Here is a 16,308-nt window from a genome sequence, read left to right as displayed (position 1 = left end):
ATTTTCAATTATCTTTTTTGGTTTTCATAAATAATATTATTAATATTATAAATATGTTTATAATAATCTAAAAGTATATAATTTTAGGATATAATAAGAGTTTTATCTGTCCATTCGGTTAAAAATCCATAAATGCAATATGAGTATAATTTGTTTTAAAATAAAAACATTTTACTGCATGATTACCAATCTGCAACTATAAAAAAATAGGTAAGTCAGATGGTGGGAATACCAGCTCTGATGACAAGTTGCATTAGTTTATCTTAAAGACAATGTATAACCTGTTCTAATTAAAAAAAAAACAGGAGATCCAGTGTTATGCATTTTACCAGAACAATTAAACAGCAATAGCGTCTTTACAAATTTCACATTATTGTCTGGTTGATATGGAGTTTTAATAATTAATATTTAAACAACTAAAGATTTTGAAACATTTATTGTTAATAAATAGGTACATTCTTTGGCATATTAGAATACATTAACAAAATAAAATAGTGCAGATGTACTCGAAGAAAAAAATGTATATATAACGGTTTGTGATTTATTAACCTTTTTTTTATCTGTTGTAGTATGTTTGTGATGATCATAACTTTATTTAGCTACTTATTAATAGCAATAGGATAATATCTATGATAATTCTACTATCCATAAATTTCATAGTAAAAATATATTGGTATCTAACATAAAAAACTAAAGCCAATAGGTGAACTGTATTTTCTTTGACGAATTGAGAATTGTAGCTTTCCTACAAGCTTGTGTACTGTTTTGTTACCAACTTAATCGCTCTAGTAAAATTTTCATAATGTTTCCATTCTAAATCGTTTTCGAAAAAGAATTTTTTGTATAAAGTTGTACTGAGGTTCCTCAAAAAAAACAAAAATCCATACAAACTTTTTTGTTTCGTCTTCTTAAAATACCAGCTGCATTAGGGAGGTAAGAAATCTTTCTAATCAGAAAATAGTAGAACGTGATTTTAATATTTGGTATCTCTACTGTCTCTGAAATGGAAAATGTAGTTTGGAAAATCTAACAACATACACATAAAACTAAAAAGAAAACTTAGAACGTTAGAAATAAGAGCTAGATATTCTGGAAATACATTACGAAAGCGAATACCAAATAAACAAATAAAAGATTTTTGTAAAGTACAGAATATTAGAAAGACTAGCACCAATAGCAAGTGATTTAAAACTAAAATAAATTTTTGCAGCGGTATGCAAGGAGCTTCGTCAGTGGCAAAGACTCTGAAGATGCTGATTCCAATAATAACTTAGCCCAATAGTGAGTTTACTCACCAGAGGAAACTCTACAGATAATGCTTCATCATAATGTCCCGATTATAGCAAATGTCAGTCAATCGAATGATAATATGAATAATAACTTAGCCCAATAGTGAGTTTACTCACCAGAGGAAACTCTACAGATAATGCTTCATCATAATGTCCCGATTATAGCAAATGTCAGTCAATCGAATGACATGGAGTCTTACGACTCCATAGACAGAGAGTTAGCTAACACGATCGTTAAGGAGGATAGATATCGAGCTACCTTGAGTAGATTTAAACCATTGGGTTGATGGTATTATTCCCATAGTATTTTATAGAAGGGATAGGGTTCTGTGCAACGGATAATTATTGGTCTGTTCAAAGCGTGTCTTATTACCAGATATGTGCCTTTATCCTACAGAAAGTCTAAGGGAGTTTTTATAGCCAAACCAGGAAAGTTGTCTAATCAAAAAGTACGATCCTTTCGGATGATTATACTATCCTTGTTTCAATTGAAAATGATGAAAATGATAATATATTGGTTTATTCAGGAGTAGCCTGAATTTTCGGGTCTTCTGATTAATAATTAGTACGGTTTTATACCAGGTTGCTTTATGGAGTCAACTTTACACCAACTAGTCTGTAGAGACTAAAAAAAATAATTGTTGACGGTCAGTTTGTTCTAGGTTCATTGACATAGAGAAGGCCGTTGACAATTTAGACTTCGCACCTATGAAGGGCTAATTGGAACGATACCGTGTCTGGACGGAGCGGGTTTATGTTAGAGCACAGGTGAATTATCGTGGCGTGTGCAGAGCAAAATTAACTAGGCCTATTGGAAAAGGATGCCCCTAAGGAGGATTTTTTCTTTAAATGATATTATAGAATTCTCTCTTCGTAGAAATAGAGATGTATAGAGTCTATGCTTAAGCATATATGGACGAGATACATTGCAAAACTTGGCACAAAGCACACTACGAGCTTTGTAAAAGTGAAATCGAAATTTCTCTTTGAGATTGAGTCCAAAAAATTCAGAGATTGTATTTTTTACGTAGAGTTGGAAATTCTAGTTGGTCGCTGGTATTACATTCCGCTGATACTAGAGGATCAAACAATTCCAGTACTTAGGGTATAAGGGATATCAACCCAAAACAACTATCCAAACCAACTAACTATTTTGAGTAGACATGGAATTTAGGAGGTAGTACAGATTCCCAAATGTAACGCTAACTTCGTGAGAGATCAGAACATCTGCGGGCTTAGTCAATTAATGATGTGTCTCAAATGTCAGGAGAGAGAAGAGATAGCCAAACACTTTGTATTCAACTGTACAGCCTTTGCTAACGCGAGGCAGCAATGATTCCACTCTCTCCAAACGACCCTCAAAGATGTAGCGACGAAGAGCAAGCTTGTTGTATTAACCAAAGCATTCATCTAAAATGAAGGTCCGTTGGCCTCCCAATCGAGATAAATCTTTCTAAACCTTACTAGGAAGAAACTGATAGAGCTTGAACAATGGGCCCAAGACCTGCCGCTAAAACTTTAGTCTAAAAATATGACAAAATGTGGTCTAAGGCCTAATATCTGGAAAAAATAATAATAAAAAAGGCTAATAATTTGTCGTGTTCATTCAGAAATGGAAAAAGCAATATGTCATTGGTCAGTATATTTAAGAAAGTATATTGCATTAAAATAATTGGACAATATTTGAATAGTCTGAGATGTACTAAAGAAATTATAAAGATGTTTCTTCAAAATATATGCAAAAATGATGAAAATCTAGTGTGATAATGAAATTTAAAGCAAAAACTGTCATAAGCGCAGATGAAAATGTAGATATTACAAAAAGCATAATAAAACAATTAAAAGAATATTTGGAATAACAACGAAAATTAAGCAACATGTATAAAAACGCAAATCATATTGACTTGAGCATCACAAAGCAAAAATTAAGCTACAATTTAATGACAATAAGTACTTAGTTTCAACTGCTTACATTACGGCTTCAAAAGTCCAAAAACCATATAAGTATGTAAAAGTAATGATTATTGACAAAATTGATTAAATATTCTAGCCCTAAAATTCGTCTAAATATGTAATTATTAGATAATATATTGGCAATTCTAAAAATCATGTTGGAATACGATGCTCACAGTACTGGAAAGATACCAAGTTAGGTAAGAGGGAGGGATCTGTGATTAAAAATTCATATATAGACATCTTTTAAATTGTTGTTTCTGGTTTATTTTGACCTTGCAGAGCATTATTTATATGGGCCATTGCACCGTACGCCAGTCCTACAATACTTCCGAACAATTCTGCAAAGTATACACCGATTTGGCCCAGTTTATTCGTACTCTCTATGTGCGTACAATTCGGCGAGTTAATATGTTCAATATCTGTTACATTCTCCACATCGTTGATGTCCAAGGTTAGTCTTAAAGGCGCTCCGTATTCTGCGGGAACAACAACTTTTTGGGAACCTGCTGTCTTCGGTGTGGGAGACGGAAAGTTACCAAAGTCAATTATGACATCGGATTTAGGTGTCTTTTCTGTGGAGTTGTTTTTCGCTGGAAGAAAAATTTTTATTTAATAACATGATTAGCAATAATTTAATAATAATTATATAAGCCAATGTAAGCCAACACGGGTATCGCGTTGTTCTTTAAACCGAAGAGAATTTAACCTAGAAACGTATTTTTCTTTAAACATTTTGAAGAAGCCTTCAACTTGGTTTATAAATAGAAACTATTCGAACTTACGGAGAAAAAGATATCTGATACAACTGATCAAATCAATTCAAAAATGTATATACATCAAATACTAATACCACGATCAAAATTAAACAGACCAAAAGGCTGATTAAGTAAGCAAATTTAAAAGATAGAAAGATGTTTGTTTAACAATTGCTGCTCTAATGTACTTTCTTTTAAATTGTCTGTTGTCAATATGTGAACTTTCATGAAATTTTTTTATTACTACAGCCATCAATATTTATTAGAAGTAATTCAAGCTATTTCATTGTCGTAGAGAGAGTTTCAGACAGTCAAATGAGACTGATATTGGTTCTATATTCTGTAGACCTACATCTCGAAGGTTTCGATCTTACTTCTATAAATTTTTTGAGAGTCCATGTTTCAGCTGCGTATGTAGCAAAGGGAAAGATCAAGGCATTGACCAACCTAAGATTAGTTTTTCTTTTTATTGTTTGATTATTCTATATTTTAATTAATTTAGCTGTTGCAGTTTGGGACATTGCTAGTCTACGCTTGACTTCTAAAGAGCTCTCGTCATGATTGGTTATCAGGGAGCATAAGTATACAAATATGACATATAAGTATATAAGATATGCAGATGACGTAGTACTAATAGCCGACAGCTGGAAAGAACTGAAGACGATGATCGATGAGCTTCATACGCAATCCATAAAAAAAGGACTGAAAATGAATCTGAGTAAAACTAAGCTAATGTCGAATAAAGATGATCAACCGACAATAACCATCCAAGGAACAAAAGTGGAACATGTAGAAGAATACATATATCTGGGTCAGAATATCAAGGTAAACAAAGCAAACCAAACTACCGAAATAAGCAGACGAGTAAGAATGGGATGGGCCGCATTTGGAAAACTCTCATACATACTGAAACACAAAAAGATACCCCAAAACCTTCGAACCAAAGTGTTCGATTCTTGTATCCTTCCCGTTCTCACTTACGGAGCTCAAACCTGGACATTCACAAAAAAGAACATGGACAAGATTCGAAAAACCCAGCGAGCCATGGAACGACAGATGCTTGGTATCTCACTAATAGATCGGCAAACGAACGAAGCAATCCGGAACAAAACAACGAACGTCTCGAAGATGGTACATGGAACAAAGAAGTCGGAAACTGGCGACCGTAAGATGCGAAGAGACCAAGAGGAAGACCTAAAATGCGCTGGAGCGACGATATCACGACGATAGCACACAACAGGGATGAATGGCGAGAAATGGGAGAGGCCTTTATTCGACAATTCGGATAGAAAAAAAAAATCGGTTGCCTGTAAAGTCGGTTTTACGGGCGAAGATTTTACGTGACAACGTCTTTTTCTCGGTAGAATATTTATTGATATGAATATTATTAAATTGCACAATAGGAACAAGGAATTGAATGAAAATAAGAATTGCACAAATTTTAACTATAGAAATATATTTTGTTTACTAAAACATTGTACATGTAAACTTAAACTTAACTAATTTCTATTTGAGTGATTTTGTTGAGGATAGGACGATGATAGGAGAAATATGAAATGAAAGGAAGTGTTTCTGCTGTAATGTGTCTTGAACGCCAAGAACGCTCGAGAAAGACAGAGACACAAGCACGGAAGCACGCACCGATTCAACGCGCATAATTCTCTAGTGCTGCGCGCGCAGCGGACCGATCATGTTTGAGTGGGAGAGAGACGCAAGGCATTCGCCGGTCCGGCGGGCCTCTCTCTCGTTCGGTGACTCACTGTAACAGACGTGAGCGGGCGTTACACTTTTTCATGAATGACTCCGAGCCACAACCTAATTTAAGACGTTGTCACGTCAAAAATATATACAAATACTTCGAAATTCACTACTTGGTGTATGTGTACGGTGTAGTCTACTATCAATATTTTTGTTTTTTTCGTGTTGATCTGAAGTTAGAATTCTTTGCTTATCTGGCTTTTCGAGTTCGTTTGTTGCTCAACGTGAAAAATAATCGAGAACGGCTATGAATAACTGTTGTGATGAGACTTATTAAGTCGAAATACGTATCAACAGATACATAGACGCTTTGTACGTGAAATCAAATCTTTGCTGTCTTTTTCATTTTATTCGGATCTACTCTGTATGAGTACAAGAAACAAATTCGTTAAGGATTTCTGCTTAGTTGATAGACATGTCGTGGAATGCAAATTTTAGATTCCCCATGTCTCTATTAACATCTTTATCGACGTCTGTTATACCTTGCATTTATAGAAGGTTCAGATTAAAGCAGAAATCTGAATTTGTTTCGAAACTATCTTACCGACTTTTGAAGTGTCTTTTTATAATTCCGAGCAGTAAATTTTCTAGTTTTCTATAATGATCTCTATGTCGGTTGGCAGTTCTACGTTTTGGTATTGAATAGTCTGAAGTTGTGGCTTGAACCCTCGATCCAAATATTTAACTTGTTTAAATAGTTCATGACTTTCATTGCGAGTTTCATGTCGCTCCAGTTATTGACACGCGTTATTTATATGATTATTTTTATCTCTGATGTACATACACTTCTTTTCCTGCTTAATTCCACTATTTCTGCTTTCTGTTGCTTTTTCCTGTTTTTGTGGTATGTTGGCGTATCACTCTTCTGTTTTCGACTAACTCTAAGGTTTCCCCTGACAAACAATGTTTGATTTTTTAGATTTCACGCGATGTGCACTCTTTTTTTGCTGAATGTATTCAGTTTTTTATTCCATTCTATGTTTTAGTTGGTATTTCTAATATTTGTGGTTTTTCATTGTTTACTTCATCTGGAATTCTATCAAATTATTAATCTATCATTTGCCCTTTTGTTTGATATGTTTTACTGATATGTGTAATTTAAACCTGGAGTTCATTTTCAGCAGCTTATGATCTAATCCACATGTGACGGTATACTAAGTCTTTCGTGTGCATGTAACTCTTCTATGGATTTCTTTCCAAACTTAACTTATAAGTGATTAGATCTAGAAAAATTTGATAAATTTAAACCTAAAAAGTATACTATATTTTCAGAAGTTATGTTTTTATCTAGAAAAACGTATGTCATATTTTGCGAAAATCTGCGAAAATAACTATTACCGCATATTGTAACCCTACAGGGAATACAGACATTTTTATAGACAATGTTATATATAAAATATTTAAATAAATTTATGATTTGTGTAGAAATTGACATGTCTTATAATTGTTTAATCGTATTAGTTTTTTATTAAGCTTCATTTTTTGTACAATTTCTTAATATACCGTTTATAGTTTTAAATATATTATCTTTGTAATTACTTCCACGAAAGTTTTTTGCTTAAAATAGAATAGTTTAAAAGATGAGAGAGATGTGAGAATTCTCTTAAATTATGTAACAAAATCACATGTTCTGTTTATAATCCATTAATTCTATTGGAAGAATGTGCCATACACCTGTAAATTATTGGAAATCCCATAGTCAACAATATATATGTTACTTGGAATCTTTTACTGTATAATTATTCAATTAAAGTATGTACTTATTACTTAATGTCTAGGATGTTTGTGAACAAATTGAAAAAATACGATTTATACTGACGCGGGAATCGACGTTAAAACACACGACGATGCTTAAAATAAATTTTAAAATAACTCACAAAAAAAAGCAGGAAATTAAAAAGCAAGATATATCGATTGTTAGCAAACAATTCAAGACAAACTCAACAAACAACTCTTTGCAAACCAAAAGAAAAAACTAGTATTGGTAAAGAAGTGTGATGAATAAAGAAAGGAAACATACAGGAAGCATAAATAACATTCTAAACTTTTTTAGCTCATCTTCTCAATAAACTACTTTAATCTTTAAAAATTAGTAAAAAGTAGTCATTTTAGTAAACTTACTTTCTTCTTCTACTTCTGAATCTTGCGTTGCAGAAGAATCAGAAAAACTGGAAAAGAGTTGAATTTTCGCTAAGATCTTATTAACTTTCTTTTGCAGGAAACTCGGTGAAGCTTCATTCTCTTCTTTCTCTACAGGATCATCAGAAATTTCGTCATCTTCTCCTATTCGTTTTTCGGTTTGCAGCTGTTGTCGTTTTTGTTCTTTTTTATGATAATCCACAATATTTGTAAATTTGGCGGATTGGGAATTGTCTACTGATGAAGACGAAGCAGATGCCGAGCCGGCCAAGCTGAAAATGGCTCGTGGGAGATTGTACAGGGACGGGTTGGGTATGCTGGTTCCCGAATGGAATACCTGGAATAGAAATTAGGGTTTTTAAAATCGAAAACTTCACATATAGCGCAAAATTAGTCTTACATCACACAGGTACATTACAGACATTTCAGAAGAGCATATCGTGCAATTTGCACTATTTACAGGGCATAATTTCATGCTTATGCAAGATAATGCCAGGGTACACATTGCAAGAATTGTGCAGCAATATCGTCAGAAAATTGGGATTCCTGCCATGGTTTGGCCTGCGAGAAGTCTCGACCTCAATCCAATAGAACATGTTTGCGACATCGTAGAGAGACGACTACAATAACTACCTAAGGCACCAAAAACATTAGATCAATTGGTTTTGCAATTCGGTGAAATTTGGGATCAAATTGATCAAGATGAAATAATAACGGTTATTCTCAGTATGAGAGATCATTGTCAAGCAGTTATAAATGCCAGAGGAGGGCAATACTCACTATTAGTTTAATTTTTTTTATTATTTAATTTATTTATTGTTATAATTTTTATTTTACCTATAACTACCTAACATTATTTGTAATGTTAGGTAGTTTTATTACAATACCTTTTTCGTAAAAAAGAAAAGCTTTTTATTTCAGATGCTCTAAAAGCAAACCTTCTTTGGTGATCAAGAAAAACAAAAGGCACAAAAATATGAGAAGAAGAGTCAGGCTGAAAAATTCAATACAGTTCTTCTTTGGACACAAAAACTTGTATACCACGTTTTAAGATAGGCTTTCCATTATTATTGGTGCTACAGTGATGTGGATGCTTTGGGTTCGGACATGGTTTTCCCGGGAATGGAAGGCTGGGAAAATCCATGAGCTCGCGTGGGCAGGTGTGCTATTCCTGAAGTAGATCTATCCCCTACCGGGATAACAGAAAAGTATCCACCCATTACCAGTCATCTTCTTCATCGTCTTAATAAGTATAACTTAATTATTTATATATGAAATATGCAATTTGTCCGAAATATATGGAATTTACATTACATTAACCGATTTTATGCTGATGCCTAGTTGAAATTTTTTGCTCTTCTAAAAGGACCATAGAGTTTTGTCAAACACAATAGAATACGTGAAAAATGGAGCCGAATGGAAAGTAGAGTCAGGATTCATCAAGATAGTATGATTCAAATAACCAAAAGATAGAAGTATATGCATAAAAGAAGGAGTGGTGGTTTCATAAATGAATCGTCAATTATCAAATACAACTGCTTATGTTAGAGACAACGAAGAAGAAACAGAAGAACCCATCTTGCTGGCTCTATATGAACAACCGCTGAAGACAATCATCAATAGTTTTTTTTTAAGATTTTGTTTTTTTAACCGTCTGAGGTAGGAAACTATTTAAAAGTAAATATTAACAATTATCCAAAAGTACTCAAAAATCTTCGTATATTTGCAAATGTAAATTTCAAACGTAAAAATAAAAAATGTTGTTTTGATATGAATCAATTTAAAAAATTTCTCATTTAAAACAAAAACAAACAAAAAACACTTTTTTATTTATTAATAAAAGTTATTGTACCTTTAATTTATTTTGGTCTTATTTCAGTTCACTATACTTTTCGATCAAAAGTTCAAATTTTGGAAGATAAAAAAATATTTGTTTCTCTTTGAGGGCAAATACCTATGCCAAGAAATATTTTTGGATTGTATCTTCTTCTCATGGCGCCGTCTCCTTTCGAAGGTTGGCGATCTAAATGGCAATTGTAGTTTTGGAAATAGCTGCGCGAAAGATTTCTGAGGATGAGTGGTCGAACCATCTCCTCAGGTCTTGCAGCCACGAGTTCTGGCGTCTTCCTACTGATCTTTTGCTCTGTACTTTTCTTTCCAGTATAACTCTCAACACATGACCCAAGTATTGCATTTTCCTCTCTTTGATTATTCTTAGTAATTCTTTTATTATTATTCATTAGCATGCGACGAAGTACCTCAACATTAGTAACTCTTTGTACCTATGGAATTCTCAACATTCGTCTGTATATATACATCTCAAAGGCATCTATTGTTTTTTATATTTCAGAGTCCATTGTCCAACTTTCACAGCCATGCAGTAAGACAGAAAAAACGTAACATCTGATCATTCGGATTCTAAGCTGCAGACTAAAGTCTGATTTTGTAAAACATGTTTTTATGCTTATTAATGCTTTCCTTGCTTGTTCGATTCTTGATAGGATTTCTTTTTTTGGATTACACTGACTATTGATATTTGCTCCCAAATATTTTATGGAATTTACCTGTTCTATTATTTGACCCTTGGCATGCACATGTACGTTTATTGATGTCTTTGAAAATGTTTAGATGTAAACCGAACATTTCGCTGTAGTGAACTACCTCATTTAATATATTTTGTAGTTCTTGTGCGTTTCTTGCTATTAAGACGGTAAAAAGTAAGTAAGTTCGTGTAACCTTTCCGTCAATGATTCCGGTTAATCTTAATTCCGCCTTGGAGCTCGTCTAATGCTTCTCTGAATATAGACTCCAAATACAAATTTAACAGTAGCGGTGATAAGATGCAACCCTGTCTCACTCCTCGTTGGATTTGTATATCTTCGGATGTTGTGTGCTCTATTTCAATTGTTGCCGTTTGGTGCCAGTATAGTTCTGAGATAATTCGGATTTGTATGATATATATGATGATGATATTGGATTGTATAAAGCTTGTAAACTAATTTTAACAAAAAATAGCTTTTTTATTATTAAGTGGCTAAATATGAAATGAATTTGATCAATGCTTGATCTTTTACTCTAATAAATCAAACAATATTCTTTAAGTCTTTATTAAAAACCTAACACTTCGATACAAAGAGTTTTTGCTAAAAATAGATAACATAATCCTTTTAAAAAATTCAATCATAACACCATTTTCGAAACCAAGTAAACCAAAATTAGTATAGACAAAATATAAGACAAGTAAAAAATTTAAAAAAAAAATCGTGAGTACCCCTTATTGCACGTTTTTACTATATTGTGGGTTAATGAAATTTTATGTCTTCTTATTACCGAATTGTTAATATTTTTTTATAATAATACTACACATTTAAATTCTCAAAATAACATTATTTTTGATTATAAAAACTTGTAAGATTTTTTTTTATATAATAGGCTAATAGATTATGTCTCTAGTCATAAAATAAAACTACACACACACACACACACACACACACACACAAGTTTTTATAATCAAAAATTCATTTATTTCATCAAATCATTCTTTATATATATATATATATATATATATATATATATATATATATATATATATATATATATATATAACTTTGTTAGTTTTTGACACTAATCGAAAAAATTCAAAATGTGGGTTAGTTCAGTACAATTAATGGTGGCTTAATCCCAGAGAAACGAATATTTTTTACCTTTAACAAGAGGTTATTGTTATTGCCGTTTATTATTATGTATAATTGTATTTAAATTAATTTTTGCTAAAAATATACTTCCTTGATTTTATATTTACATCAACTTTTTTCATAATAAACCATTTAATCCTTAAATAATTATTTGCTTTGATTTACAAGCGGTCGTGTGCTCAAAACGTTTCATATAAATATGACAAGATCACCAAGTGAATCAGTACCAGCTCAGATACTTCTCAAATTCATATCTATAAACCAAAAATAAAAATTAAAAAAAATGAAAGCCGTATATGTTTTCTTCTTTTTGATTGTTCTGGTTGCCTACATTTCAGCTGTTCCACAAAAAGCAAAGAATTCAAACAAAGAACTTAGAAGTATTTTGTTGGAATACTCAAAGACTGATAAACAATTTTTGCAAACTTTAGAAGCAGAAAAGGGTAAGTATGGCAAATAAAACAAGGGAGTACATTAGAAACAAAGATCGTACGAATTTAATATTGTTGTTGTTTTTTTTTAGGAAAATTTCGAGAATTTTGTGCTGACATCTTTTGTGACTTATATTGTTGCGCTTTTCACGGTAGAGATGGATATTGTGATATATTTGGCAATTGTTGCTGCGATTTCTTCTAAATGTTAATTTAAGAAATCATAATAAAATGTTTACGTATACCTATATAATTTTTTTATTATAATCAGATAAAACATTTAGGTATCATCAATCTTTTTACCTTTATCCTATCCTTTTCTTACTCCCATCTGATGAATAAAGACAGTATCTCGACTCATCCGTAAAAAGAATATTACTCCATTGTCCTAAATTCCAATATGAATGTTCCCTGGAAAATTGTAGTCTAGCCACTTTGTGCCGTGGAAGTAATTTGGGCCCAGTTACTGGTCTGCAACTTTGAAAACCAAATTCATGTAATCTTCGATGAACCGTAAATACACTTACATTATTGCCTAGAACCTCTTGAAGCTGATTTCTTGTTTGCACCTCTGTTAAATAACGATCCCGCAAAGCGTTCACTCGTATAAAACGATCATCTAAAGCGGAAGTTTTGCGCTTCCTGACACTTATCGCTTTACTCTTGTTTGTTCCAGTTTGTATAAAACGTTCCGCTATCGTTTGGATGCTAGAGCGATGAGTGTGTAGTACCCTAAGCCACATATTCATAACTTCGCCCATCTTTAACCAGAGCCACGGCTTTCGCACAATCTTCGACAGTAAGAATCATGATCAATCATAGTTAAATAAAATGTAAGTGACAATATGACATAATGATAACAATCAACAAAACCACCTCGTATTACAAAATAACTCCAAAATAATCATAATTAAAAAAGTCCCAAATTGTGGGAGGCAAACTCATTTGGCCCTAAGAAATGAACTAAGGCATATTTCGACATGAAACAAAAAACACAATGCTTAAGAGACATGGTTGCAACCGAAAAAATAAGGTTTTACGAAAATTTGCAAACGGAATTATTCCACAGGATGTTTCAAAGTTAGAATAATAAAACCACGTTTGAATTAACCCCGTACAATAAGTTAAATATAAAATTTTATTAAAAATCTGACTATACCAAATTAAAATTTATAAATTTATACAAAGAACGTTAAAAAAATCATCAAAATAGGGCTAAAATGAAAAAATTGAAATACTTTGAATTTGACCAAAATTTTCTCCGTTGCGTTTTTTTGCATCTGAGTGTATATTACCATTTCTTTGTAATAAAGATCTCAGGTACTTAAAACTATTACTTTTAACAATCATTTCACAATACGTCATCTTTAAAGGAACATTACAAATATTCCGTTTTTATCCTATTAAGTTTTCTAAAGCATCTAAAAGTATCTAAAGTCCTTTCAGACTGTCCTACTAAGACGGCATTATCAACTCACACTAGACTACTTCCTGACGCAGTTTCTGACCGAACATGGTAGTTTTGGCACCTTCACAAAAAGAATAAGCAAATCTGCCTCGACAGACTGTACTGTTTGTGGGGTACCGGACGTTTCCGCCCACATTTTTAACTGCCAGAGATGGGCAAATGAGATGGGAGATTTCGGGAGGTGAATGGGTTTCGGCCTGGATGAAAGAAACATTGTAAACATAATGTTGAGAGGGGAGAATGAATGGAGAGAAGTACACTGTCTGATTTCTGGGATGAAGAAAAAGGAACAGGAGGACAGAGGAGGAAATTGAGCCAGGGATCTGAAATTTATGGTTAATATTATTTTTTAGTTTATGGCCTAACGTCTGAAACATTTTCTGATTTACGGTAAGAGGTATGATGATTTATAAACTTTTAGTTTTTTTTAGTTGTTTATTAAGTGGCAAGACCACTTCTCTGTAACGGTGGTTAAGGTTTTAGCCGGCACTACCCTGGAGTTTTCTGGCCTAGTATCCTACTCGGCTAAAAGATGCCAGGGTGTCTTGTTCCGTGGCGTAGATGTCCAAAAAAGATTTTCCCCACCGTTGCCTGTCAGAATTCAATGGATACCTTCTTTCAATTAAAAAATAAGGTTTGGTACTTTATTTCTCATGGTTAAACCTAACATTGATCTTTCCATAGCGTGTTGTGTAACTTATTTTATTTATTATCTTTTTTTTGTCAGAGTTAGTGTTTCTGCACAATATGTAAGAACCAGCAAATACCCATTGGTTAAAAATCTTTCATTAAAAAAAAACTGGAATATTAGACTAAAAAAGACAAAGGCCCATGTGAGACTTATTCTTCTTTAAACAAGGTAAAAAGAAATAAAATAAGACTTACTCACAATCTATTTAATTATACCACCAACGACCGGTTTCGCTTACTACAATTTGCTATGCATCTTCAGGTCTTATGGCACCTGGTAAATTAAATGCTGAAATTACAAAAACCCACATTAGGGTGCTCCAGTAAAGAAAATTACAGCAATTATACCAATATTATATGTCTGTGATTATTAATATGAATTAAATAGATTAAAGCAGACAAAGTAAAACCAACAAAATGACACAAGATGATCTAATAAATTGATATAAATTACTAAATAACAAAAAATACTACTTACATGCCGGTACAAGAATTATTAATTAGTGATTTAGAAAACATAGTTAACATAGTTAATACTGTCTGGGATGATTGCGGGGTGGATTGAGTAGCTCTGCGGTTACCACAGCCGGTACCAAGCCCGGATAAAATGTGGAAGGTAACTGACAAGCTTAGCAACCTACCAATTGTAAAAAAAAACACTGCTCAAAGAAACAATGTACGGCCTCGGAACCGGATTGATACTATGAAGACGACTACGGCAAGAAATAAGGACAAGCGAATAACATCCAAAACCCAGATGAGAATTACTACTTGGAATATCAGATCGCTCAACTCAAGGGACCAAGAAATAACCCAAGTGCCGAAAAAGAAAGAAAAAGACATTTGTGCTCTATAGGAAACAAAAAAGAAAGAAAAAGGTCAATCAAAATTAGGTGAATTCATATTAATCTACAGTGGAGAAACAAAAGAAAACAGTGCCAAGAAAGGTGTAGCCTTACTGATACACCAAAGGCATCAAAATCACATCAAAGAGTGTCAATACATATCAGAAAAAATAGTAACAGCAAAGATAAGAATGGAGAAGGAAGACCTGAATATCATCGGAGTATACGGCCCAGAAAATAACAACCCTCAAACAACAAGGGAAGCGTTTTACGACCAATTATAACAAGTAGTAGCTTAAGTCAAAGGAAAGATGATAATATTGGGGTATTTTAACGCTCGAATAGGCAATCAAGTCATACCCGGCATTAAACAAAAACATAACGAGAATGGTAAAAACGAAAATGGAGAACTGATGGTCAACTTCTGCACGAATAACGAACTGAGAATAAACAACACATTTTTTGACCACAATGACCAACACAAATATACATTTAATAACACCCGTGGACAAAGATCTATGATAGATTATGTTATAACCAATAGAGATATAACTATAATAAAAGAAGAACTAACCGACCCTATTGAAGCTGGTAATGGGGTAAGACAGGGAGATTCATTGAGCCCTCTATTGTTCAACCTGATTAAGGATGAAATAATAAAAAAAGTAAGAACTAGAAAAGGATACCAAATGGGAGAAAACAACTTAAAATAATCTGCTATGCAGACGACGCAATACTACTATCTCAAAGTGAAGATGATTTACAACGTATGTTGCACCAATTTAATATAACCACCAGAAAATTTAACATGTTAATTTCCCCAAAAAAAGACAAAATGCATGGTTACAACAGAAAATTTACTAAGATGTAAATTGGAGCTGGAAGGTCAGATAATAGAACAAGTGATGGAGTTTAAACATCTAGGCATCACATTATCTAGCTACGGAAAGCTCGAAACCGAAGTGGAAGATCACGTGAATAGACCAAACAGAGCCGCAGGCCGCCTAAATGAAACAATATGGAGAAATAAAAATATCGGGAAAGAAACGAAAGACAGAATTTACAAAACAGTCATCAGCCCAATAATGACATACGCGGCAGAAACAAGATCTGATACAGAGAGGACAAAAATAATGTTAGAAACAGCAGAAATGGAAAATCGTTATTAAGACACTATCAGACAGAGCTAAAAGTACATATATACGACGTAGATGCAAGGTAGAAAACATCAAGAACTGAGTAAGAAATAGAAGAGTAGAATGGAACGATCATATAAGCCGAA

The 16,308-nt window shown here is 33.0% G+C and overlaps 1 protein-coding gene across 1 annotated transcript in view; it reads right to left on the bottom strand.

Moving 5' to 3' along the window:
* Positions 1 to 421: 421 nt before the first annotated feature.
* The window catches only part of LOC140437856 (uncharacterized), a 35,135-nt gene continuing 19,248 nt past the window's right edge, over positions 422 to 16,308 (bottom strand). The window contains exons 2-3 of the mRNA XM_072527634.1: positions 7,880 to 8,234; positions 422 to 3,835 (exon numbers count right to left, since the gene is read on the bottom strand). Coding sequence (XP_072383735.1) covers positions 3,489 to 3,835; positions 7,880 to 8,234 — 702 coding nt within the window. The 3' untranslated portion in view covers positions 422 to 3,488. The remainder of the gene's footprint in view (positions 3,836 to 7,879; positions 8,235 to 16,308) is intronic.

This window comes from Diabrotica undecimpunctata, chromosome 3 (assembly GCF_040954645.1).
Source record: "Diabrotica undecimpunctata isolate CICGRU chromosome 3, icDiaUnde3, whole genome shotgun sequence".
In the NCBI taxonomy this organism is placed as follows: Eukaryota; Metazoa; Arthropoda; class Insecta; order Coleoptera; family Chrysomelidae; genus Diabrotica; species Diabrotica undecimpunctata.
Note: the sequence above shows the minus strand (reverse complement) of the source record. Positions and strands in the feature narration are given on the sequence as shown.